Raw genomic sequence first — 19,833 nt, 5'->3', positions numbered from 1 at the left:
GATACAGGACTCCCAGTTCAATTCCAATGGCATATAAACATACCGAAAATGTATTTGTTGTCTATCTGATACTGGAATTTAACTGGGCAGCCTATATTTATAGTTATTAGATCTGGCAACCCTAAGTTGGGGAGAAGCAGAAGACTAGCGGATATGGGTATAATCATGAGACTTCGATACAACTAGAATGCAATGACAAGGGTAGCCTTTACTAAGACAAAAATACCAAAAGTGCAATGTTGATTTTAGAGTCCAACACCTTTTTCTTTGAAAGTACATTAGTGAAAACAGAGCTCACAAATAGCAAAACTTAACAATATATTATTTAGGGATATATTAACATTTTAAAAATGAAAAGGTAAGGGAACAATACATTAAATCTGAGCTAATGATTCCTTCTAAAAGAAAACCAGCAGATGGAATAAGAAGAGCACACAGTAGCTGCACCACTCTTGATTCTGTTCTCATTCTCAGGTGACATGATGAGTCACAGTTAATTTTGTTTATGCTTTAGAATTATATTTGTACTCTATTGTGCATATCAAATATAGAATAACAGTTTAAAAGTTAAATTAAAACAGGCTTTGCCCTGGCTGGTGTGACTCAGTGCTTTGAGCGCTGGCCTGTGAACCAAAGGGTTGCCAGTTTGATTCCCAGTCAGGACACATGCCTGGGTTGCAGGCCAGGTCCCTGGTTGAGGGTGTGTGAGAGGCAACCATTCACTGATGTTTCTTTTCCTCTCTTTCTCCCTACCTTCTTCTCTCTAAAAATAAATAAATAAAATCTTTATAAGAAAACGTAGGCTTCAATAAGAGACTTAGCCAGTAAGAATAGTTTCATGGCTTGTACTTTCCAAAATAAACCCAGGTTTAAAAAGTTAGGGCATTTATTTCTTCCTTTTCTTCTCCAGGTCAGCTTTTTTAGTTCTTTATATTACCTTCTCTGTTTCTAGAATATTCATAAAATTGGTTTCTCTCTTTTGCATGTGTTCTATTTTGTCAGTGTTTCTTTTTAAATATGGTGTACCAGTGGTACACAGTATTCTTTTTTCTTTTTTGGTACACAGTATTCTTAAGTGTGCTCTTGTCAGCAAGGAGTAGAATAGAATTTACCACTCCCCTTTCCCTGGACATAATAGTTCTGTTAATTCAGCATAAGATCACACTAGTTCTCTTGGCAGCCATTTCACAGGCTTTTACTCTGAGCAGTCAACGAAGATACCTAAATGTTTTCACATGATTTGTTGCTAAGTCATTATCTCACCAATCATGCATTTTACACTTATCCTACTATATTTCATTCTGTTAAGATTTGGCCCATTGTTCTAACCTTATGAAATATTTTTGGATCCTGTCAGCCAGTATACTCCCTATCCCTATTTCAACCTTTGTGTCATCTGCAAATTTAATGCTTATTCCATAGGTGTCCTCATCCAAGGCATTAGTAAGAACATCAAGTAGGGTAGAGCACAAGAGAAATTATTTGATGTTTCCTTATGTTCTTCCCTTGAGCCATTAATCAACACAACTTGGACAGTGTTCTCACACCAGTTACAAACACACCTAAGTGTATTGTAGTCTACATCTCTTTGTTGTCTAAGAGGATATCGTGAGAGAATTCTAAAATTTAGTACTTAAAGTTAGATTTTTTTTGCATGTGTACAACCCAGGGTGGGGCAAAAGTAGGTTTACAGTTCATATGGAAAAAATACAATAATTAAGTGTACTTTTGCCACACCCTGTATATTCTAGGTCAGTAATCCTATCAAGAAAGGAAATTAGGTTAATCTTGTATGATTGGCATCCTGTGAATGCTTACTGACTCTTAGTGAGTTTCTTCTTCCCAGGACTAGGGTCCTGAAACTATTTAACCATGTACTGAAGAATTTTGCTTGGGCTTAACATCAAGGGAATCTATTTATATTTTGTACCATCTACCTGCTTTACAGCATTGATTTTTAGAGTGTTTACTTATCATCTTCTTCCATCCTCCATGATTCCTCAGAGGTGTTACATAGGGATTGAGCTCTGTAAACTCTTAGAGTATGCTGGGGTATAATTTGCCTGGGACCAGAGAACTGAACTCATTTAGATTAGCGAGGTACTTTTATCTCCTTGAATGCTTTGGGATTCGGATTTCTCATTCTTATATTTTGTTTTTCCCTGCCTGGTGTGACTATCAGTAATTTTAATTGGAAAAGAAAGAATTGAAGCAGACTTTTAAATTATACTATTTATCCACATATAAGCAGTTCTACACTTTTTTCTTGTTTTTGTTCTGTTTAATTATACATTAAAATAAAGAAAAGCTTTGTCTCTAGTAATTTTTTAAAAAATCTTAGCACATTCTGAGAGCTATCTTCCTGATTACTGTTCTGATAGGTTTTTGCAGTTTTCTTTGGATATGTACACTTTCCATCCCTCTAATAGTTTCTGTGTGTTTTCATTTAATTTTTTTCTGCCCTGACTGGTGTGGCTCAATGGATTGAGTGCTGGACTCTGAAGCAAAGGGTCACTGGTTCAATTCCCAGTCAGGGCACATGCCTGGGTTGCAGACAGGTCCCCAGTGCGGGGTGTATGAGATGCAGCCAGGCATTGATATCTCTCTCCCTCTCTCCTTCCCCCTCTCTCTAAAAATAAATAAATCTTTTTAAATAAATATTTTTTTTCCTTACAATATGTCACCATGGAGATGCAATGAACAAAATTCAGACCATAAGAAATTCTACAGGATGAACAACTTTGTTTGTTTGTTTGTTTGTTTGTTTGTTTGTTTAAGACTACTTTTTGGCCCTGGCCAGTGTGATTCAGTAGATTGAGCAGCAGTCTGACCACTAAAGGGTTGCTGGTTCGATTCCCAGTCAGGGCACATGCCTGTGTTGCAGGCCAGGTCCCCAATAGGGAGTGCTCAAGAGGCAATCACACATTGATGTTTCTCTCCCTCTCTTTCTGCCTCCCTTCCCCTCTCTCTAAAACTAAATAAAATCTTTTTTTAAATACTATTTTTGGAAAAGTTTTAGGTTCACAGCAAAACTGAAAGAAAGATACAGAGATTTCCTACATACCCCCTGTCCCCACACATTCCCAGCCTCCCCCATTATCAATATCCCCCACCAAAGTGGTACACTTGTTACACTGGATGAACCTGCATTGACACATCAGAGTCGCTCAAAGCCCATAGTTTACCTAAGGGCTCACTCTCGGTATTTGTACATTCATGGGTTTGAACAAATATATAATGACATGTATCCATCATTATAGTATCATATAAAATAGCTTCACTACCCTAAAAATCTTCTTCAGGATAAACAACCTTGTTTCTCAATGCATGAACTGCAAGAAATAAGAGATCAAGGGGAAACTACTGATTGAAGGAGGCATATTAACTGATATGGACCTTATTTGGATATTGATTGAAATGAACCAACTATAAAAAATTGAGATAATCCATGAAATACTGACTATATAATAAGGAATGACTAAATTTGATAATACTGTGGTTATGTCTTAAAGAGAAATAATTTTTAGATACTTAATCGAATGTTAATGATTTCTGAGATTTGCTTCAAAATAATCTGGCGGGGGAGTTAAGGGAGGGGTATTGGTATTGACCATTATTGAACATGATCAATATGTTGTACATGTGGGTTCATAATATTCTCCTAATTTTGTATATGTTTGAAATAGCCAGAATTAAAAGTTGGGCCCAAGATATTTTTTATGGGCATATCCATTGTTACTGGCAGATTCAAGACTAAAACTCAAATCTCCTGATTCCAGCTCATGTTCTTTTACTATGTAGCTAAATTTACAGACCTTCTACTTCCAGATGTATGTCAAGTTGCCCTTTCAGTCTCTGGGTCCCCCAGGCCTTCCCTGGGAAATTTGTGGTGGTACTTCTAGATAATCAAGACTTTGGTAAATGGTCAGTTTCACTTGACTGGCTACCTACCCATGTGAAACCATGAGGTGGATAATAGAATTATTAGAGTAAATCAACAGGCTGCATAGGTTGTTAGAATCAGCAAAGAGACTTGGGTCCTAGTCCTAACTTGGCCTTTGATTTAGCATAAGCTGTAGGAGGTCAGGGATCATGTCTGTTTGGTTCACTGCTTTACAGCTGTGCCAGCATAGCACTGTGCTGTTACATGGTAAGCACAGTAGGTAAATGTTAAGTGAATGGGTTAATGTAACCTTTCTTGGCCTCATTTCTTCTCATGTGAAATGAGATGGTTGATCTAAATGATATTCAACTTTCCTTCAAACACTAAAAAAATATTCTAACCTAATTTTTAGAAAACACTTTTAGGATTTTGAAAAGAATTACGAATATCTTTAACATCAATAGGTGGTATGCTCATTTCTAACACCTGTGACAGAAAACCCACAGTTATGTAGCATCCAAAGCTCTTAAAAATAACCTACTAGTATGCATTTTCTGTTGCATTGATTTTGTTTCCATAAAGTAAGTGAATACTTTTCACAACATTACTAAATTAGAGAGTCAGGTTTAAAAAGTTTCAAAGTCAAACTCCATAAGAGGGTTAATAAAATGTTGGGTCGCTTACATATTCGTACTTTTTACTAAAATCGTATTGATCGCAGTATTATCTTAGTTTATAAAGTTTTTGACATTCTCTTTCCTGCTGAAACTTGGTGGGCAATTTTTGGGTAAGTTGCAGTTATTGTTACCACATCCAAATCTCAGTGACTAAGCACCTGCCTTTGGGACTAATGACCTTATTACTCTGATGAAATTTTGCCTCAGGTATCTGAAGGTCATCACTGGATATGGTCAGAGTTTATGCAAGAAAAATAATTCCTATACTGTCCTGTAAAATCGTGAAAGTAATGCTGTGAAGTAATGTAAAAATTTTCATATAATGAATATTGTACAGATATGAAAATGCCTTGGTAGTGAACACAAATACCCTAGCTGCAAAAGGAAAACTCCTATAATTTTAAATGCTAAATAGATAGGGACTAGAGAAAGCATCTGTCACACATTATTTTATATTCAAACATGAGCTTTGTTAGTATAAACTCAACACAGTGAGTGCAAAAATAATTTTTATAGAAAAGAAGATACAGTGAATTAAAATATTCTATCTATTACACATTTCTTAAGTACAAGTCTGAAAATTGCTTTTATATTTAAGACCTATGTGGAAGCCACACTAAATATAATTTTAGTATTTGATCTACAAGCCATGTGAATTTTTTAAAAAGCAATACTTGTTTAAAGCAGATTTTACTTTGAAGCTGTTTCAGTTATTGCTTGTTTTTTATTGTTAAATTTAATAATACCATTGATAGACATGTCTTCAATTTCCATTACCATGCTAGAAAATCAAAGATTTACTCTGTTTTTAACAAGTATTAATATGTTCAAAAAGCTTTTATGCTATTAGGTAATCAAGGTAATATTAAACCTTGTAAGAAGTACATTTATTGTTTAAATTAAACTTTTTGGTTACCAGATATTTAGATGTGTCAAAAATATGTTTTTAAAATACTCTATGATAAAATCTTTTGATATGAAAAATAAACTTTCAAAGTTCTCATTTGGGTTTGTTAGGTTTTGTCTAAAGGAAGGAATACCACCAATACTGAAAGATTTCTCACTTGTGTGTGGTGTACTAAATCTTATTTTAAATAGACATTTAGACTTTTTCATGGAAAAAGTACCTTAACCTGTAAAAAGGAAGAAGCTAATTTGCTCAATTTCATATTAACAGAAGATTCTGAAGTGATATTTTTCTAGTTAATTAGAAGTATCAAAACATTACTGGACATTACTGGATATGTGTGTGTGTGTTGGATTATGCCCATATTTGGGGGGGAAATAGTAGGGTATAAAATTTAGATCATTAGTCATGGTATAAATTACATCTTCATTCCCAAAGTAATAAAAGGTCTTAAAATTTTCTAAAATTATAAGAACTCTACATTTCTTAAAAGAACTTACTTATTTTTTAGAGAATGGGAACGAGAGGGAGAGAAACAACCCAGGCAGTGCCCTGGCTGGGAATCGAACTTATGACCTTTTGGTTTGCAGGCTGGTGTGCTCAACCCACTGAACCATACCAGCCTGGGTTAAAATGACAGGAACTCTAAAAACCCTTGCTTATAGGTCTTGCACCTACCTTGTTGGGAAAGCCGAGTAGAACTTAATTTTCTTGACTTCTGGTCTAATTTCTTCTGTTCCCAAACTGGAATATAAATATGATCACACACTACACCATCAGGGATATGTTTTGAGAAATGTATGGTCAAGTAAAAGCATCATTGTGGGGACATCATAGAGTGTACTTACACAAACCTAAATTGTATAGCCTACTACACACCTAGCCTATCTAGCCTATATGGTATAATGTATTGCTGCTAGGCAAAACCTATACAGCATGTCATTGTACAAAATAATATGAGATTAAATCAAACATAACAGAAAATGATGCAATCAAGAGATGCAGTAAACATGACATGTAAGATGTTGATGCCAGCATAGTAAGGCGTAAATGTTTTTTATAAATAGAAAGAGTACACTCTAAAACAACATTAAAAAGTATAGTATACTAAATAACATAAGCCAGTAACATAGTTGTTTATTATCGTTATCAGGAATTATCTACTGTACGTAATTCTATGTGCTATACTTTATTCAATTTTTTAACATTTTATTTATTTATTTTTAGAGAGAGGGGATGGGGAGGAGAAAGAGTGGGAGAGAAACATCAATGTGTGGTTGCCTCTCATGTGTCCCCTACTGGGGAACTGGCCTGCAACCTAGGCATGTGCCCAGACTGGGAATCAAACCAACATCCTTTGGTTCGCAAGCCCACACTCAATCCACTGAGCTACACCAGGCAGGGCTTCAATATTTTTAAAAATATTTATTTTTAGAGAGGTGAGAAGGGAGGGAGACAGAGGGAGAGAAACATCAACATGCAAGAGATACATCCCACGGTCACCTCTTTCACGCCCTCTACTGGGGACCTAGTCCGCAAGCCAGGCATTTTCCCTGACTGGGAATTGAACTGGAGACCTTTTGGTTCCCAGGCCGGTGATCAGTCCACTGAGCCACACCAGGCAGGGTTGTACTATACTTTAAAGAACTAGCAGCACAGCAGGTTTGTCTACACCAGCATCACAAACATGTGAATAATGCACTGTGCTGGATAGGAAGTTACAATGGGAAATTTTCAGCTCCATTATAATTTTAAGAGACCACCATCCTGTATTCAGATCCTCATTGATGGAAATGCTGTTATGCAATGCATGACTGTAGTTGTTTTCTTTAGTCAGATAATCACTTTGAAATAATATATCATTATTATTATTATCTCTACTTTGAAGTTAGAAACTGAATTACAGAGAGGAGTTGAGTGCATCTCTGGGAATACCAAAGATTAGTGCTAGCTCACTTATTTGGCAGATACTTCTTTGATAATATTCTCTCACATAACTGGAAATAAGAAATAATCACTTAAAATATCCTGTGAAAAATAAAACAAAGTGCCATAAATTCATGTACAAAATTTCTCACGGGAAAATCTCTCAAAATCTCTAGATTCTTTGCCACACAACTCCATTTTTTTTGTTTTTGTTGGGTTTTTAAGTATACTTTATTGATTATGCTATTATAGTTGTCTCATTCTTTTTTTCTTCCCTTTCTTCCCCTCCAGACAGTACCCCCATTTGCACCAGCATTCCCCCTTTTACTTCATGTCCATGGGTCATACATGTAAGTTCTTTGGCTTCTCAATTTCCTATACTGTTCTTAACCTCCTCCCTGTCCATTTTATACCTACCATTTATGCTCCTTATTCTTGTTCCTTTTCCCATATTCTCTCCCTCCCCCTCCCCACTGATAATCCTCCATGTGATCTCCATTTCTGTGATTCTGTTCCTTTTCTAGTTTTCCTTAGTTTTTGGTTTTGGTTTTGACTTTTAGGTTCACTTGTTGATAGTTGTGAGTTTGTTATCATTTTTCTGTTCATATTTTTTATCTTTTTTTAGATAAGTCCCTTTAATGTGTCATATAATAAGGGTTTAGTGATGATGAACTCCTTTAACTTGACCTTATCTGAGAAGCACTTTATTATCCCTTCTATTCTAAATGATAGCTTTGTTGGATAGAGTAATCTTGGATGTAAGAAAGGCAAGTAACCTTGCCTTTCTTCTTTCCAGCCCCTTCTTGCCTGCAAGGTTTCTTTTGAGAAATCAGCTGATAGTCTTACAGGGACTCCTTGTAGGTGACTGTCTCCTCTTCTCTTGCTGCTTCTAGGATTCTCTCCTTATCTTTCATCTTGCATAATGTAATTATGTTGTGCCTTGGTGTGTGCTTCATTGGGTCCAACTTCTTTGGAATTCTCTGAGCTTCCTGGAAGTCTATTTCCTTTGCCAAATTATGGAAGTTCTGCTTCATTATGTTTTCAAATAAGTTTTCAATCTTTTGCTCTTTTTCTTCTCCTTCTGGCATCCCTATGATTCAGATGTTGGAACATTTAAAGATGTCCTGGAGGTTCCTAAGCCTCTCCTCATTTTTTGAATTCTTGTTTCTTCATTGTGCTTAGGTTGAATGTTTATTTCTTCCTTCTGGTCCAAATTGTTGATTTGAGTCTTGGTTTCCTTTCCTTCAAGCTTGGTTCCCTGTATATTTTTGTTCATTTCACTCTGCATAGCCTTCACTTTTTCCTCTATTTTGCTACTATACTCAACCATTTCTGTGAGCATCCTGATTACTAGTGTTTTGAACTCTGCATCTGATAGTTTGGCTGTGTCTTCATCATTTAGTTGTATTTTTTTTAGCTTTGATCTGTTCTTTCTTTTGGGCTGTATTTCTTTGTCTCAGTGCACCTGTTACATTGTAAGTGGTGGAGCCTTAGGTATTTGCCAGGGCTGGGCAACAACCCACATTGCTATGTTGTGGCGCTATATGTAGGGGAGGGGTCAGAGAGGGAACAGTGCTGCTTAGTCAGCTCTTGGCAGTCTTTTAGTTGTTTCCCGTACAACCCATAAGCAAATTAGGCCCTTCTGGTGTTGATTTCTGTGTGGGTGGTTTTGTGTACATTTAGGACCCTGTGGGTCTCCCCAACAAACTCTCCTGTGAGAGGCTGGGAGTTTTTCTTGCTGCCCCAACCTCCACAGATTTTTACAGACAGGGGTTTTGGGGCTTTATTTTCCTGCACTGGAACCTTCAGTTGCATGGTCTGTCTCGTTCCCCAGTTGTTCCTCCCAGATTATCAGAACGCAAATGTGGGGCCGCCAGCTCCACCAGTTGCCACCTTGCCTACCTAGGCCCCCAAGCCATCACCTTGCCACACATCATCTACACCCCGGCTCCATCCCTCCTACTGGTCTGGATGAATGTTTCTTCTTTAACTCCTTGGTTGTCAGACGTTGATACAGTTTAATTTTTCTGGCAGTTCTGGTTTTTGTGTTTAAATTTGTTGTCCTTCTTTTGTTTGTGCGAGGAGGCAAAGTATTATTGAATCTGTTGGATCATGTTGGTTAATTAAATATGTTTCAAGTTTACAATTCTATAATACATCATCTGTATATTGTATTGTATATTTACCACCCATAGTGTAGTCTCCTTTGCAACTTTTTATTCAATTTGAAAGAGAATAGAAGGGAATGAGAAAGAGAGGGAGAGAACCATTGATATGTGAGAGAAACATCAATTGGTTGCCTCCTGCATGTCCCCGACCCAGGACCTGGCCCACATCCCAGGCATGTGCCCTGATTGGGAATTGAACCGGCAACCTTTTACTTTGTGGGACAATACCCAACCCACTGAGCCATGCTGATCAGGGCTTCAACTCCATTTTTAAAAACCTGGTTTCCAAAATCAATACAGATTAAAAGCAATCATTAGACATGGGAGGGATAGGGGAGCAAAGCCAGTTGTAAGAAGTGACCATAAATAGAGGAAGAAGGTACAAAACTGCAAAACACAGACATTCCAAGCATAGTAGTGTAGAGTCCTTTAGCGTGAAGGCAAATAAATTCCTGCACTCTAGGGTCCTTGAAGGTCATTAAAGTATTAAAATACATTTAGTGCCCTGGCTGGTGTGGCTCAGTGGATTGAGCGTGGGCTGCGAACCAAAGGGTCACTGGTTCAATTCCCAGTCAGGGCACATGCCTAGGTTGCAGGCCAGGTTCCCAGTGGGGGCCACATGAGAGGCAACCACACACTGATGTTTCTCTAACTCTCTCCTTTCCTTCCCGTCTCTCTAAAAATAAATAATTAAAATATTTTAAAAAATACTTTCAGAAATTTGGCACTTAAAGAGAAGTTTCATCTCTGGAAATTTTATTTATGGAACATTTTATTATTCTATTTCCTAGTGATGCCAAATCAATTAGGCATAAATTGTAGTTGTTAAAGACAGATCCGGAGTCAGTGCCTTTGACTTTTAATCAGTTTAGTCCAACCCAAGGAGCAGCACTAATTGCCTTTAGTTTGGTGCTCATTCATAGCAGCACTTAACAGTATTTTCATAACCATCATCTTTTAAGAGCTTACCCAAAAAGGAAGCAATATTACAAAGTACTTGAGAGAGGGAGCCCTAGAATCAGACTGCCTGAAGTCAAATTTTGATCCTACTGTTTACTAGCAATACAATTTAAATTACCTAATCTGACCCATGCCTCAGTTTTTCATTGTGTAAAATAGGGAAGGTAATAAAACTATCTCATAGAAAAGTTTCAAGGACTAAAGCTAAAGCAAGTCAAGTTTTAACACAGTTTTTGAACCCTGCTTAATAAATGATGGCCATTGCTTTATTACAAGACCCCTATTAGGAGTGCTTCCTGTGGAAATACTAAGTAACAATTTACTGTTTATTTCTATGAAATGAATTATTCTTTTCTCATCTTTGCACATAATGCAAATCATTTTAGCCAATTTTGCCTAGTATAAACATGCTTTTACTTTTTACTAGTTGCTGATGTTCTGTAAATTGATCAAAAATGTATCACAAAAGAATTCTGGTTTCACAGGTTACCCTGTTAGAGACAATTTTAGACTTATTTAGACTGGAAGAAGCTATAGTAGTCTGAAATGATTTACTACCTACCAAGTGCTTAAGAGTATCTTATGTGCACTTCCGCCAAGATGGAGGCATAGGTGGGAACACTTTTCATCCTCGCACAACCAAATCTAAAAACAACAAAGTTTTAACAATAATAAACATAACCAAACCACACAGAAAATTGAATACGGAGTCCAGAAACAACGGACCATTCAGCTAAACCGGTGAGAGGGGCAAAAACGAGCAGTGGAGCCAGTCGGGCAAAAAAGACCCAGGTGGTGCACAGGCAGCCGGGGGCACGGATCCCAGGTGTGGGCTAGCTACGGGCCGAATCCACAGCTGGCTGTCTGCAGTTGGTCACGCATTTGCACGCAGATAAACCAGTGAAAAGGCGAGCGTTGAGCAGATCTCGCGGGCCCCAGCGACTGGCGCAGGGTGGCAGACTCGCACATTTGCGCTCGAATAAGCAGGCGGGGGCGAGCTGTGAGGCAGACTGGGCAAGTGGAGAGGACCATCATTGCTCCCTCTCTGACCCCGCCCCCACATACAGCATCACAAACCCGAGACCTGGGTGGCCCTGCCCCGGTAAACACCAAGGCGCCTCTCCTCGTCCATACAAGGCACGAACAGAACAAAACATGGCTCAAGAACAACTCAGAGCCCCAGAGCCGATAAATCTAAGCAATGAAGAAATAGCCAAACTTTCAGATGCACAGTTCAAAACACTGGTGACCAGGATGCTCACAGAACTGGTTGATTATAGTCACAAATTAGAGCAACATATGAAGGCTAAACTAATTGAAATGAATGGAAATGCACAGGAAACCAATAGTAATGGAAAGAAAACTGGGACTCAAATCAAAGGAGTAGACCAGAAGGAGGAAAAAAATGACCAAACAGAAAAGGATGAAGAAACAAGAATTCAAAAAAATGAGGAGAGGCTTAGGAACCTCCAGGACATCTTTAAATGTTCCAACATCTGAATTATAGGAGTACCAGAAGGGGAAGAGGAACATCCACGAGTGGAAAACTTATTTGAACAAATAGTAAAGGAGAATTTCCCCAATCTAGCAAAGGAAATAGACTTCCAGGAAATCCAGGAAGTTCAGAGAGTCCCAAAGAAGTTGGACCCAAGAAGGAACACACCAAGGCACATCATAATTACATTAGCCAAGATTAAAATGAAAGAGAGAATTCTATAAGCAGCAAGAGCTAAGGGGACAGTCACCTACAAAGGAGTTCCCATCAGACTGTCAGTGGATTTCTCAAAAGAGACTTTACAGGCAAGAAAGGGCTGGAAAGAAGTATTCCAAGTCATGAAAACCAAAGACCTACATCCAAAATTGCTCTATCAAGCAAAGTTTTCACTTAGAATGGAAGGACAGATAAAGTGCTTCTCAGATAAGATCAAATTCAAGGAGTTCATCATCACCAAGCCCTTACTATATGAAATGTTAAAGGGACTTACCTAAGAAAAAGAAGATAAAAGAGATGAACAGTGAAAGGACAGCAAACTCACAGTTATTAACAACCACACCTAAAACAAAAGCAAATTAAGAGGACAACTAGATCAGGAGTGAACCATAGAAATGAAGATCATATGGAGGGTTAGCAACAGGGGAGTGGGAGAAGGAGAAGGGGGAGAAGGTACAGAAAATAAGTAGTATAGAGAGTAGATAGAAAATAGATAGGGAGGAGGGTAAGAATAGTATGGGAAATATAGAATCTAAAGAACTTGAGACACCTGTTCGTGAACTAAAGGGTGAAGAATGGTGGGGGAGGGGTGTTCAGGGTGGAGGGGAATGGAGGAGGGGAAATAGAACAAATGTAATGGCATAATCAATAAAATAGAATTTTTTAAGTGTCTTATGCGTGTAACATTCAAAATGTGTTTCGACATGAGTGTCTTTTGTAATTAGTTTTTTGTTTAATGACATCATCAAATGCACGCAGGAGCCCATGTTACCACCAGCTCAATATAATCTGGCTTTTTTTTCCATTTTCCCTGTTGTTAAGTAGGCTGGAGCTTGTCAGGCTTTAGTGTATAATTCCTGTTCCAGAAATTGATCTCACTCTTCCCACTCCTGACAGACTGCCAGAGTGCCTTGGACAAACTTAGTGAAGTTCATCATTTGAGTTTCAATGGAGCAATTCAAAGCCGCTAAAGAAACTACCACCTATTATGTGTGCCTCATGTTCTCTCTCACTTAATCCTTGTAGTGGTCCTGTGAAGTAGGTGGTTTTACTCCCTTTCACAGAGGAGGAGACTGAGGCCTGCAAAAATTAATTTGGTCAAGATCACACATAGGGGAAATGGTGGAAACACTATTCAAGCAAAGTTCATGTGCTTGAAAATCCATGCTCTTTTCACTATGCCCCCTTGTCTCTCAGGAGGACATAATAAATTACTCTTTGTAGTTTGTACACAGCTATATGTGAAGCCCCACCAGAACCAATCTGAAATATTTCTGTGTGTGTCAACAATTGGTCAATAACTTAGATCCTATGAGTCAACAGCCAGAAAGGACTCATTATGGAACCATACAAAAGATAGATGTGACTCCCTGTTCTGTTTTTTATTTTGTCTTATTTGTTTAGACAGCCATCTAAAAACCTGGTCAGATTTCTCAAAATGAAGGATGTGGGGAAAGCAGAATATTTTTTTCTTCCCTTCTCTACTTCATATGGAGCTTAAGTTTTTTTGTTTTTTGTTTTTAATCCTATTTTCTCTTACTGCTACACTTCAGTGGCAGGTGATTTTTCCCCCCTTATTGGCACTTAAGATTATGTGCCCTCTGGAAATATGATCTCCTTCAAGGTTTTTGTTTTTCTTATTTTTGTTCTCATTGCACTTGTATTTTGCAGATATACTTTGTATTGATTTTTGTGAAACACCTGAATACCCTTAGTTCTAATCATCTGGATAAACATGATTTTGTGACATAGCAGTATAGGTTTGCCAGAGAAACCAAATAATTGGGGGTATAAAAATGTTCATTTCTGGAAATTGTACTTTGTTAATATGAAAATGTATTGTCTAGGCATTGCAATTAAGTGAGCAGGCACCATTTTCTACAGCTACCTTTTTTAAACAATCCTTAAAACCCCCTAAACTAGAATTGTGTTTTATTCACCTTCCTATCTCTAGTCCCTGGTACATAGTAGGCATTCCATAAATATTTTTTAATAAAGGGATTCATTTTCTGTTAAAAGGCAAAAGTGATTTTTATCACACTATGTTTCGATTAAAGGTCAAGCATTCCTCTACTAAATACAGATTACTATTTACTAGGACTCAGTGCTTTTCTTGGTTCTGCTCCTAAATATGTGACTTTGGGGAAAGTCAATCTCTCAGCACCTCAGTTTTTTTCTGTCAACAGAAGCTGTGTGATTAGATTATCTTGAAGGTGCCTTTCAACACAAAGTTGTATCATCTGTGATCATTGCATTTTACAAAACAAAATTAGGAATGGCATACTAATATTAATCATTTGAAAGTGGTTTTTACTGCAGAACCGTAAAATACATTAAGCAGCTCTAAGGGTATGTCTCTTCTTTATGCTTTGTAGTAGATATCAAACTGTTCTTACTTGAGGAAAAATGTGATGAGGGTATGTGATAATAATTGGTGAAACATACTTTAAAAATTATTATGTCTACAATAGTCTGTGTTTAATCATAGAGTTTTGCTCCAGTAGAAAAATGAGCCACAAACAAAACTGGGTTACTGTCTTGAAAATTACTGGAAATGTCTAATGCATATAAAACTTTTAATCCACATTATATATCAAATTAAGAAAACAATGAGATATACTTTCTATCAAAATGTAAAATTTTAAAAATAACACTCCTTTTTGGCAGATGTTAAATAAATATGGACTCAAAACAGTAAGAATAAACTAGCACAAATGTTCTGGAGGGCAAGTTAAAAGTTTTTCAAAATGCTCAGCTGTTGGACTGCAGTTCTACTTCCAGAGACATTTAAAGAAATTTATCATGGAAGAACACAAAATTTTCTTTAGGAAAATGCTTATTATATTATGTCATATACAGGGAGGGATAAAGGTAGGTTTATAGTTATAAGTTCATGAAACACAGTTTATTCTTATGTTTATTAATCATTATATTAGTTTCCATATGAACAACTGTAAACCTACTTTTGACCAACCCTGTTATATATCTGGGAACACAAAAAATACTCAAATTTCTACATGGTAATATTATGGGTCACTTCAATTTTCTTCTCTACATTTTTTATGTTTTCTACATTTTCTATATGCACATAGACTTTTTAATCACAAAGTTTATATGTTCTTTTTTGAACGTGAACTTGTTTTTAATAAGTATATAGTATTTCCCTTCTCACCTGCACTATTCAATAACATTTTGCTTTTGTTCCGAACAGATCTTCAGAAAAGGTTGGAATTTCAACATTAGAGGTAAGTTGTGCTTTCTGAAAATTATATTTTTCCAAAGTATACACTTTTCATTCATTTTTCTCTTTTATGTAATTCTTCAGTTTTTTGTTTTGCTTTCTGTTCCTTGTTTTTTGCTAAATAATATTGTCTTTGTATTTTACTAGGTGTGATTAAGTCCTCTAGAAATATCTAATCATATATTGTACTGTAAGGAAGGGACTATAAATATTTTTTAGATTTTACCTAATTTTTAGTTGGATTATAATTTTTAGAATAGGAGGACACTGTAAAATACTTGTGTTTGTGTGTGTGTTTTAATTGAAAAAGTAATATTTGCATGACAAAATGTGGAGTAACCAAAAACTTGTATACTTTTTAAAAATTTATTGAAGATTTTATTTATTTATGTTTAGACAGAGGGGAAGTGAGGAAGAGAGGGAGAAAAATATCAGTGTGTGGTTGCTTCTCACATGCCCCCTGTTGGGAACGTGGCCTGCAACCCAGGCATGTGCTCTGACTGGGAATAGGATCTGTGTCTTTTTGGTCCACAGGCGGGCATGCAATCCACTGAGCCACACTAGCCAGGGCCACTTGTATACTTTTATGGGCACATACATTGATATCATCACATATATGAAAACCATTTCCAGCATTATATCTAAAGAAAAGAATTTGGTATGAAGACATTATATCACTGAAAGCCATTTTAAGTAGAGGAATATCACCAAATAGATATTCTTTGATGTTTGATGTTTTACATCAAATAAAATATATACTACGTGTGTTTGTATATGTTTCTTTGTGTTGTGTATGTCTCTGCATATGTATCTATAATCTCACACATGCTTTATTTTTTCCACTTCCAGTGTCCCTACCTTCTTATACACATTGGATAGTGATGTGTTTTATAAATTGTGGTATATTTATATGGAATATTCTACAGTAGTGGATATCAATGAGTTAGCTATATACAATAATAACATGGATAGCACCATAATGTTTAGTCGGGGGGAAATTCACAGAAAAATATATGCAATAATATTCCATTTATATTCAGTTCAAAAACATGCAAAATTAAAGAATATATTGTTTAGAGTTACAAGCATATTGAAACTAAAAAGAGTAGCAGAGGAATGATAAACACAAACTTTAGCATATCAGTCACCTCTAAGAGGGAAAGAATGTAAGGACATTGGGCAAGGATATATAAGAGACTTGAAAGCCAATGGTAACAATGTTCTTTTTCTTAAATTGAATGATTAAGAAAGGTTATATCATAATTCTTTCTTATATTTTATAAAAATCCTTTTATATTCTATTTAATAAAAACAATTTTTAAAGTAAGATACAGATATGGATCAAATTTGCTTAGTGTAAAAGTAGATGATTGAGTACGCAACTACCCTGCCATCCCTCATCTTCCCGATCCCCATTTCCAAAGACTATTCCTATTTATTATGTTTATAGGTTTTAAAAGCCACTTAGCTCTAAGATGTTTTTATGTTATAAAAATTGGTTTGGGGACTTCACTTTATGTTGGTAATTATAGATTGTCCTTAACTTGAATAAAATTAGATAAACAATGTACATATTTAGTAAATATGAAGTTGGATATTGTTCTTTTTTTATTTTGAAATTATTATAGAGCTGAAGGGAGGTACTAAGACAGTACAGACAAGTCCTGGTATCCTTCACCCAATTATTTCACTAGGGGTTATATTTTATTTATAGTACAATATCAAAGCCAGGAATTTGACATTGGTGCAGTATGAATGTATAGTTCTATGTCATATTATATGTGTATATTTGTGTAACCACCACCATACTTAAGATGCAGATGTTTCATCACCACAAAGATCTTCCTTGTGCTTGCTACCTGTGTATAAAGTCACACCTGCCACTTCCCCCATCATTCATTACCTTAAGGAACCACTAATCTGTTTTCTGACACCATAATTTTGTCATGTGAGAATGTCCTATACATGGAATCATATAGTGTGTGACCTTTTGAGATTAGCTGAAAGAATTGAGATCCATCCAAGGTGTTGCATGTGTCAGTGGTTTGTTCCTTCTCACTCTAAAGTATATTCAATGTCATGGATTTCCTCAGACCATTGAATACATATCGTGTATAACAGCATATTGATTGATATCTTAAGCAATCCAAAGAAAAATTTCATGTAGTCTCAATATTTGATGATTTAATAACCTCACAGAACAGACATGTATACAAAGGGATGACCTATGAGGTACTGATGTTCAAAGGTAGAATAGACCGTAAGTGCTACCAGGAGTTTGGAGGAGGAAGGGAGAGACTAGGTGACCATGAGAGCACTGTTACCTGGAATAGCAGAGCAAAGTTTCAGGGAGGAGGTAGAACTTGTGCTGGGCTTTGAAAACCGGGAGAGATTTGTATAGGTAGATAGAGAAAAATTGGGAAAGCATGGTATACTCGGCAATAGTATGAACTAATTAATATGCAAAGAATTTGCTGGGAGCATTGAAAGACTCATGCAAACATTTCAGTTATAGACTGTGGGAAAAGTAAATTGGGGCCATACCTAATGAGCCTTGGATGTCAGGTTAAAAACTCTGGGCTTTAACATTTTGAAGAAAGACATTTAAACGTCACTTTTTGTATGTGTTACAGTTGTGTTCTCCAAGGTTTTTGCTGGGGAATTAACAAAAGAAAAGTGGTAGAAGGGCAGAAGAATGTTTGGAGGAAAGAGACTAAGTGCAGAGAGAGAGAGTTGTTAGGAGGCAATTAGAGTGTCAAAACATAAATAAGACTCTGAGAAAGGGATAGTGTTGATACAAATGGATGGATGAATATGATAACTAAGAGTCGTTTCTTGTTTTTTTTCTTCTTCTTTGAGTGTATATCACATTGGTACAAATGATTTGTGAAACTGAGTTAGTCTTTTGTTATATGTGCTTGCTAAAAGTTAAAAGCTCAAATCTTATAACAATACTGTAAGGAAGAGTCCAAGCAGCTCTCTGAAATCCAACACAAATGGAGGTGGTATGAATTGCTAGCAATTGAATGATCTACCACACTTTCTTAAAAAAGTGTGTTTCTGAGGCTATGATAGATAGGAGTTAGAAAAATGGCCTGATAGTGGGAGGCTGAGATTTCATAGGTACTGGGCTTTAGTAATGGGACATCCCAAATCCAGAAGGCATAATAAATGGAGACTGTCTCAAGTCTAGCTAAATTGGTGTTAGTTTTCCTCAGGCACATGCTTGGCTTCTATTGCTTTCTCCCCAAAGCCTGATTGAGGTGCTAGGGGAAGATCTGGACCTTATAGACAGTACTGGGAGAGAATTGTATATGACCTATATATAGATACAGATGTATGTCTGTAGAGAGATATATAGATGTATGTCTCTATACATATCTATATAGGTATATCTATGCTAAATATAGATAGATAGATAGATAGATAGATAGATAGATAGATAGGTATACTAAGTGAGATTTTACTAAGAAATGTTTCAATTTAACTGCTCTAGAGATCAGATCCTCTGGTAGGTACCGTATCATTCCTGTGAAATTATGACATAATAACAGTTTAACTTACAAGAGTTGATTGCTTTTAAAAGTTCAAAGTCTAAGACAGTTTTGTTAAAGCCAAATAAAATAGAAGTCTAATCACTGCTTACAGTTTTGGTCAGTATAAGAATGCTCCCGGCTGGTATAGCTCAGTGGATTGAGCATGGGCCTGCGAACCAAACAACCATGGTTTGATTCCCAGTCAGGGCACATGCCTGAGTTGCAGGCCAGTTCCCAGCAGGGGGATGCACGAGAGGCAACCATACATTGATATTTCTCTTTCCCTCCTTCCCTTCCCCTCTAAAGATAAATAAATAAAATCTTTTTTTTTTTAAGAATGCTAAGTGAGCCCTGGCTGGTGTGGCTCAGTGGATTGAGTGCCAGCCAATCAAAGGGTTGCAGGCCAGGTCCCCAGTGGGGGGGTGTGTAAGAGGCAACCACACACTGACGTTTTTCTACCTCTCTTTCTCCCTCCTTTCCCCTCTCTCTAAAAATAAATACATAAAATCTTTTAAAAAGAAAGAATGCTAAGTGAATAAGCCAGGTGGTGAAAGACAATACCATATGATCTCACCTATAAGTGGAACCTAATCAACAAAACAAACAAATAAGCAAAATAGAATTGGAGAGTTTGAAATAAAGAAGAAACTGACAGTGACCAGAGGGGAGGGTGGAGGAGGATAATGGGAAAAGAAAAGGAAGGAGCTAGCAGAGGAACAGGAATAGAGGACTCATGGACATGGGCAATGGAAGGAATTGACTCTGGAAGTGGGGCTCAGGGCAGGGGACAGCAAGGGGGGGAGGTGAGAAAACTGTAACGGAAC

General features: G+C 36.8%; 1 protein-coding gene across 1 annotated transcript in view; it reads left to right on the top strand.

The window, feature by feature from the left end:
- The window catches only part of WDR44 (WD repeat domain 44), a 91,154-nt gene that overhangs the window by 16,435 nt on the left and 54,886 nt on the right, over nucleotides 1–19,833 (top strand). Inside the window, exon 2 of the mRNA XM_037146002.2 lies at nucleotides 15,444–15,477. Within this exon, the coding sequence (XP_037001897.2) occupies nucleotides 15,444–15,477 (34 nt within the window). The remainder of the gene's footprint in view (nucleotides 1–15,443; nucleotides 15,478–19,833) is intronic.

This window comes from Artibeus jamaicensis, unplaced genomic scaffold (genome assembly GCF_021234435.1).
Source record: "Artibeus jamaicensis isolate MK-2021 breed Jamaican fruit bat unplaced genomic scaffold, CSHL_Jam_final scaffold_378, whole genome shotgun sequence".
NCBI lineage: Eukaryota > Metazoa > Chordata > Mammalia > Chiroptera > Phyllostomidae > Artibeus > Artibeus jamaicensis.
Note: the sequence above shows the minus strand (reverse complement) of the source record. Positions and strands in the feature narration are given on the sequence as shown.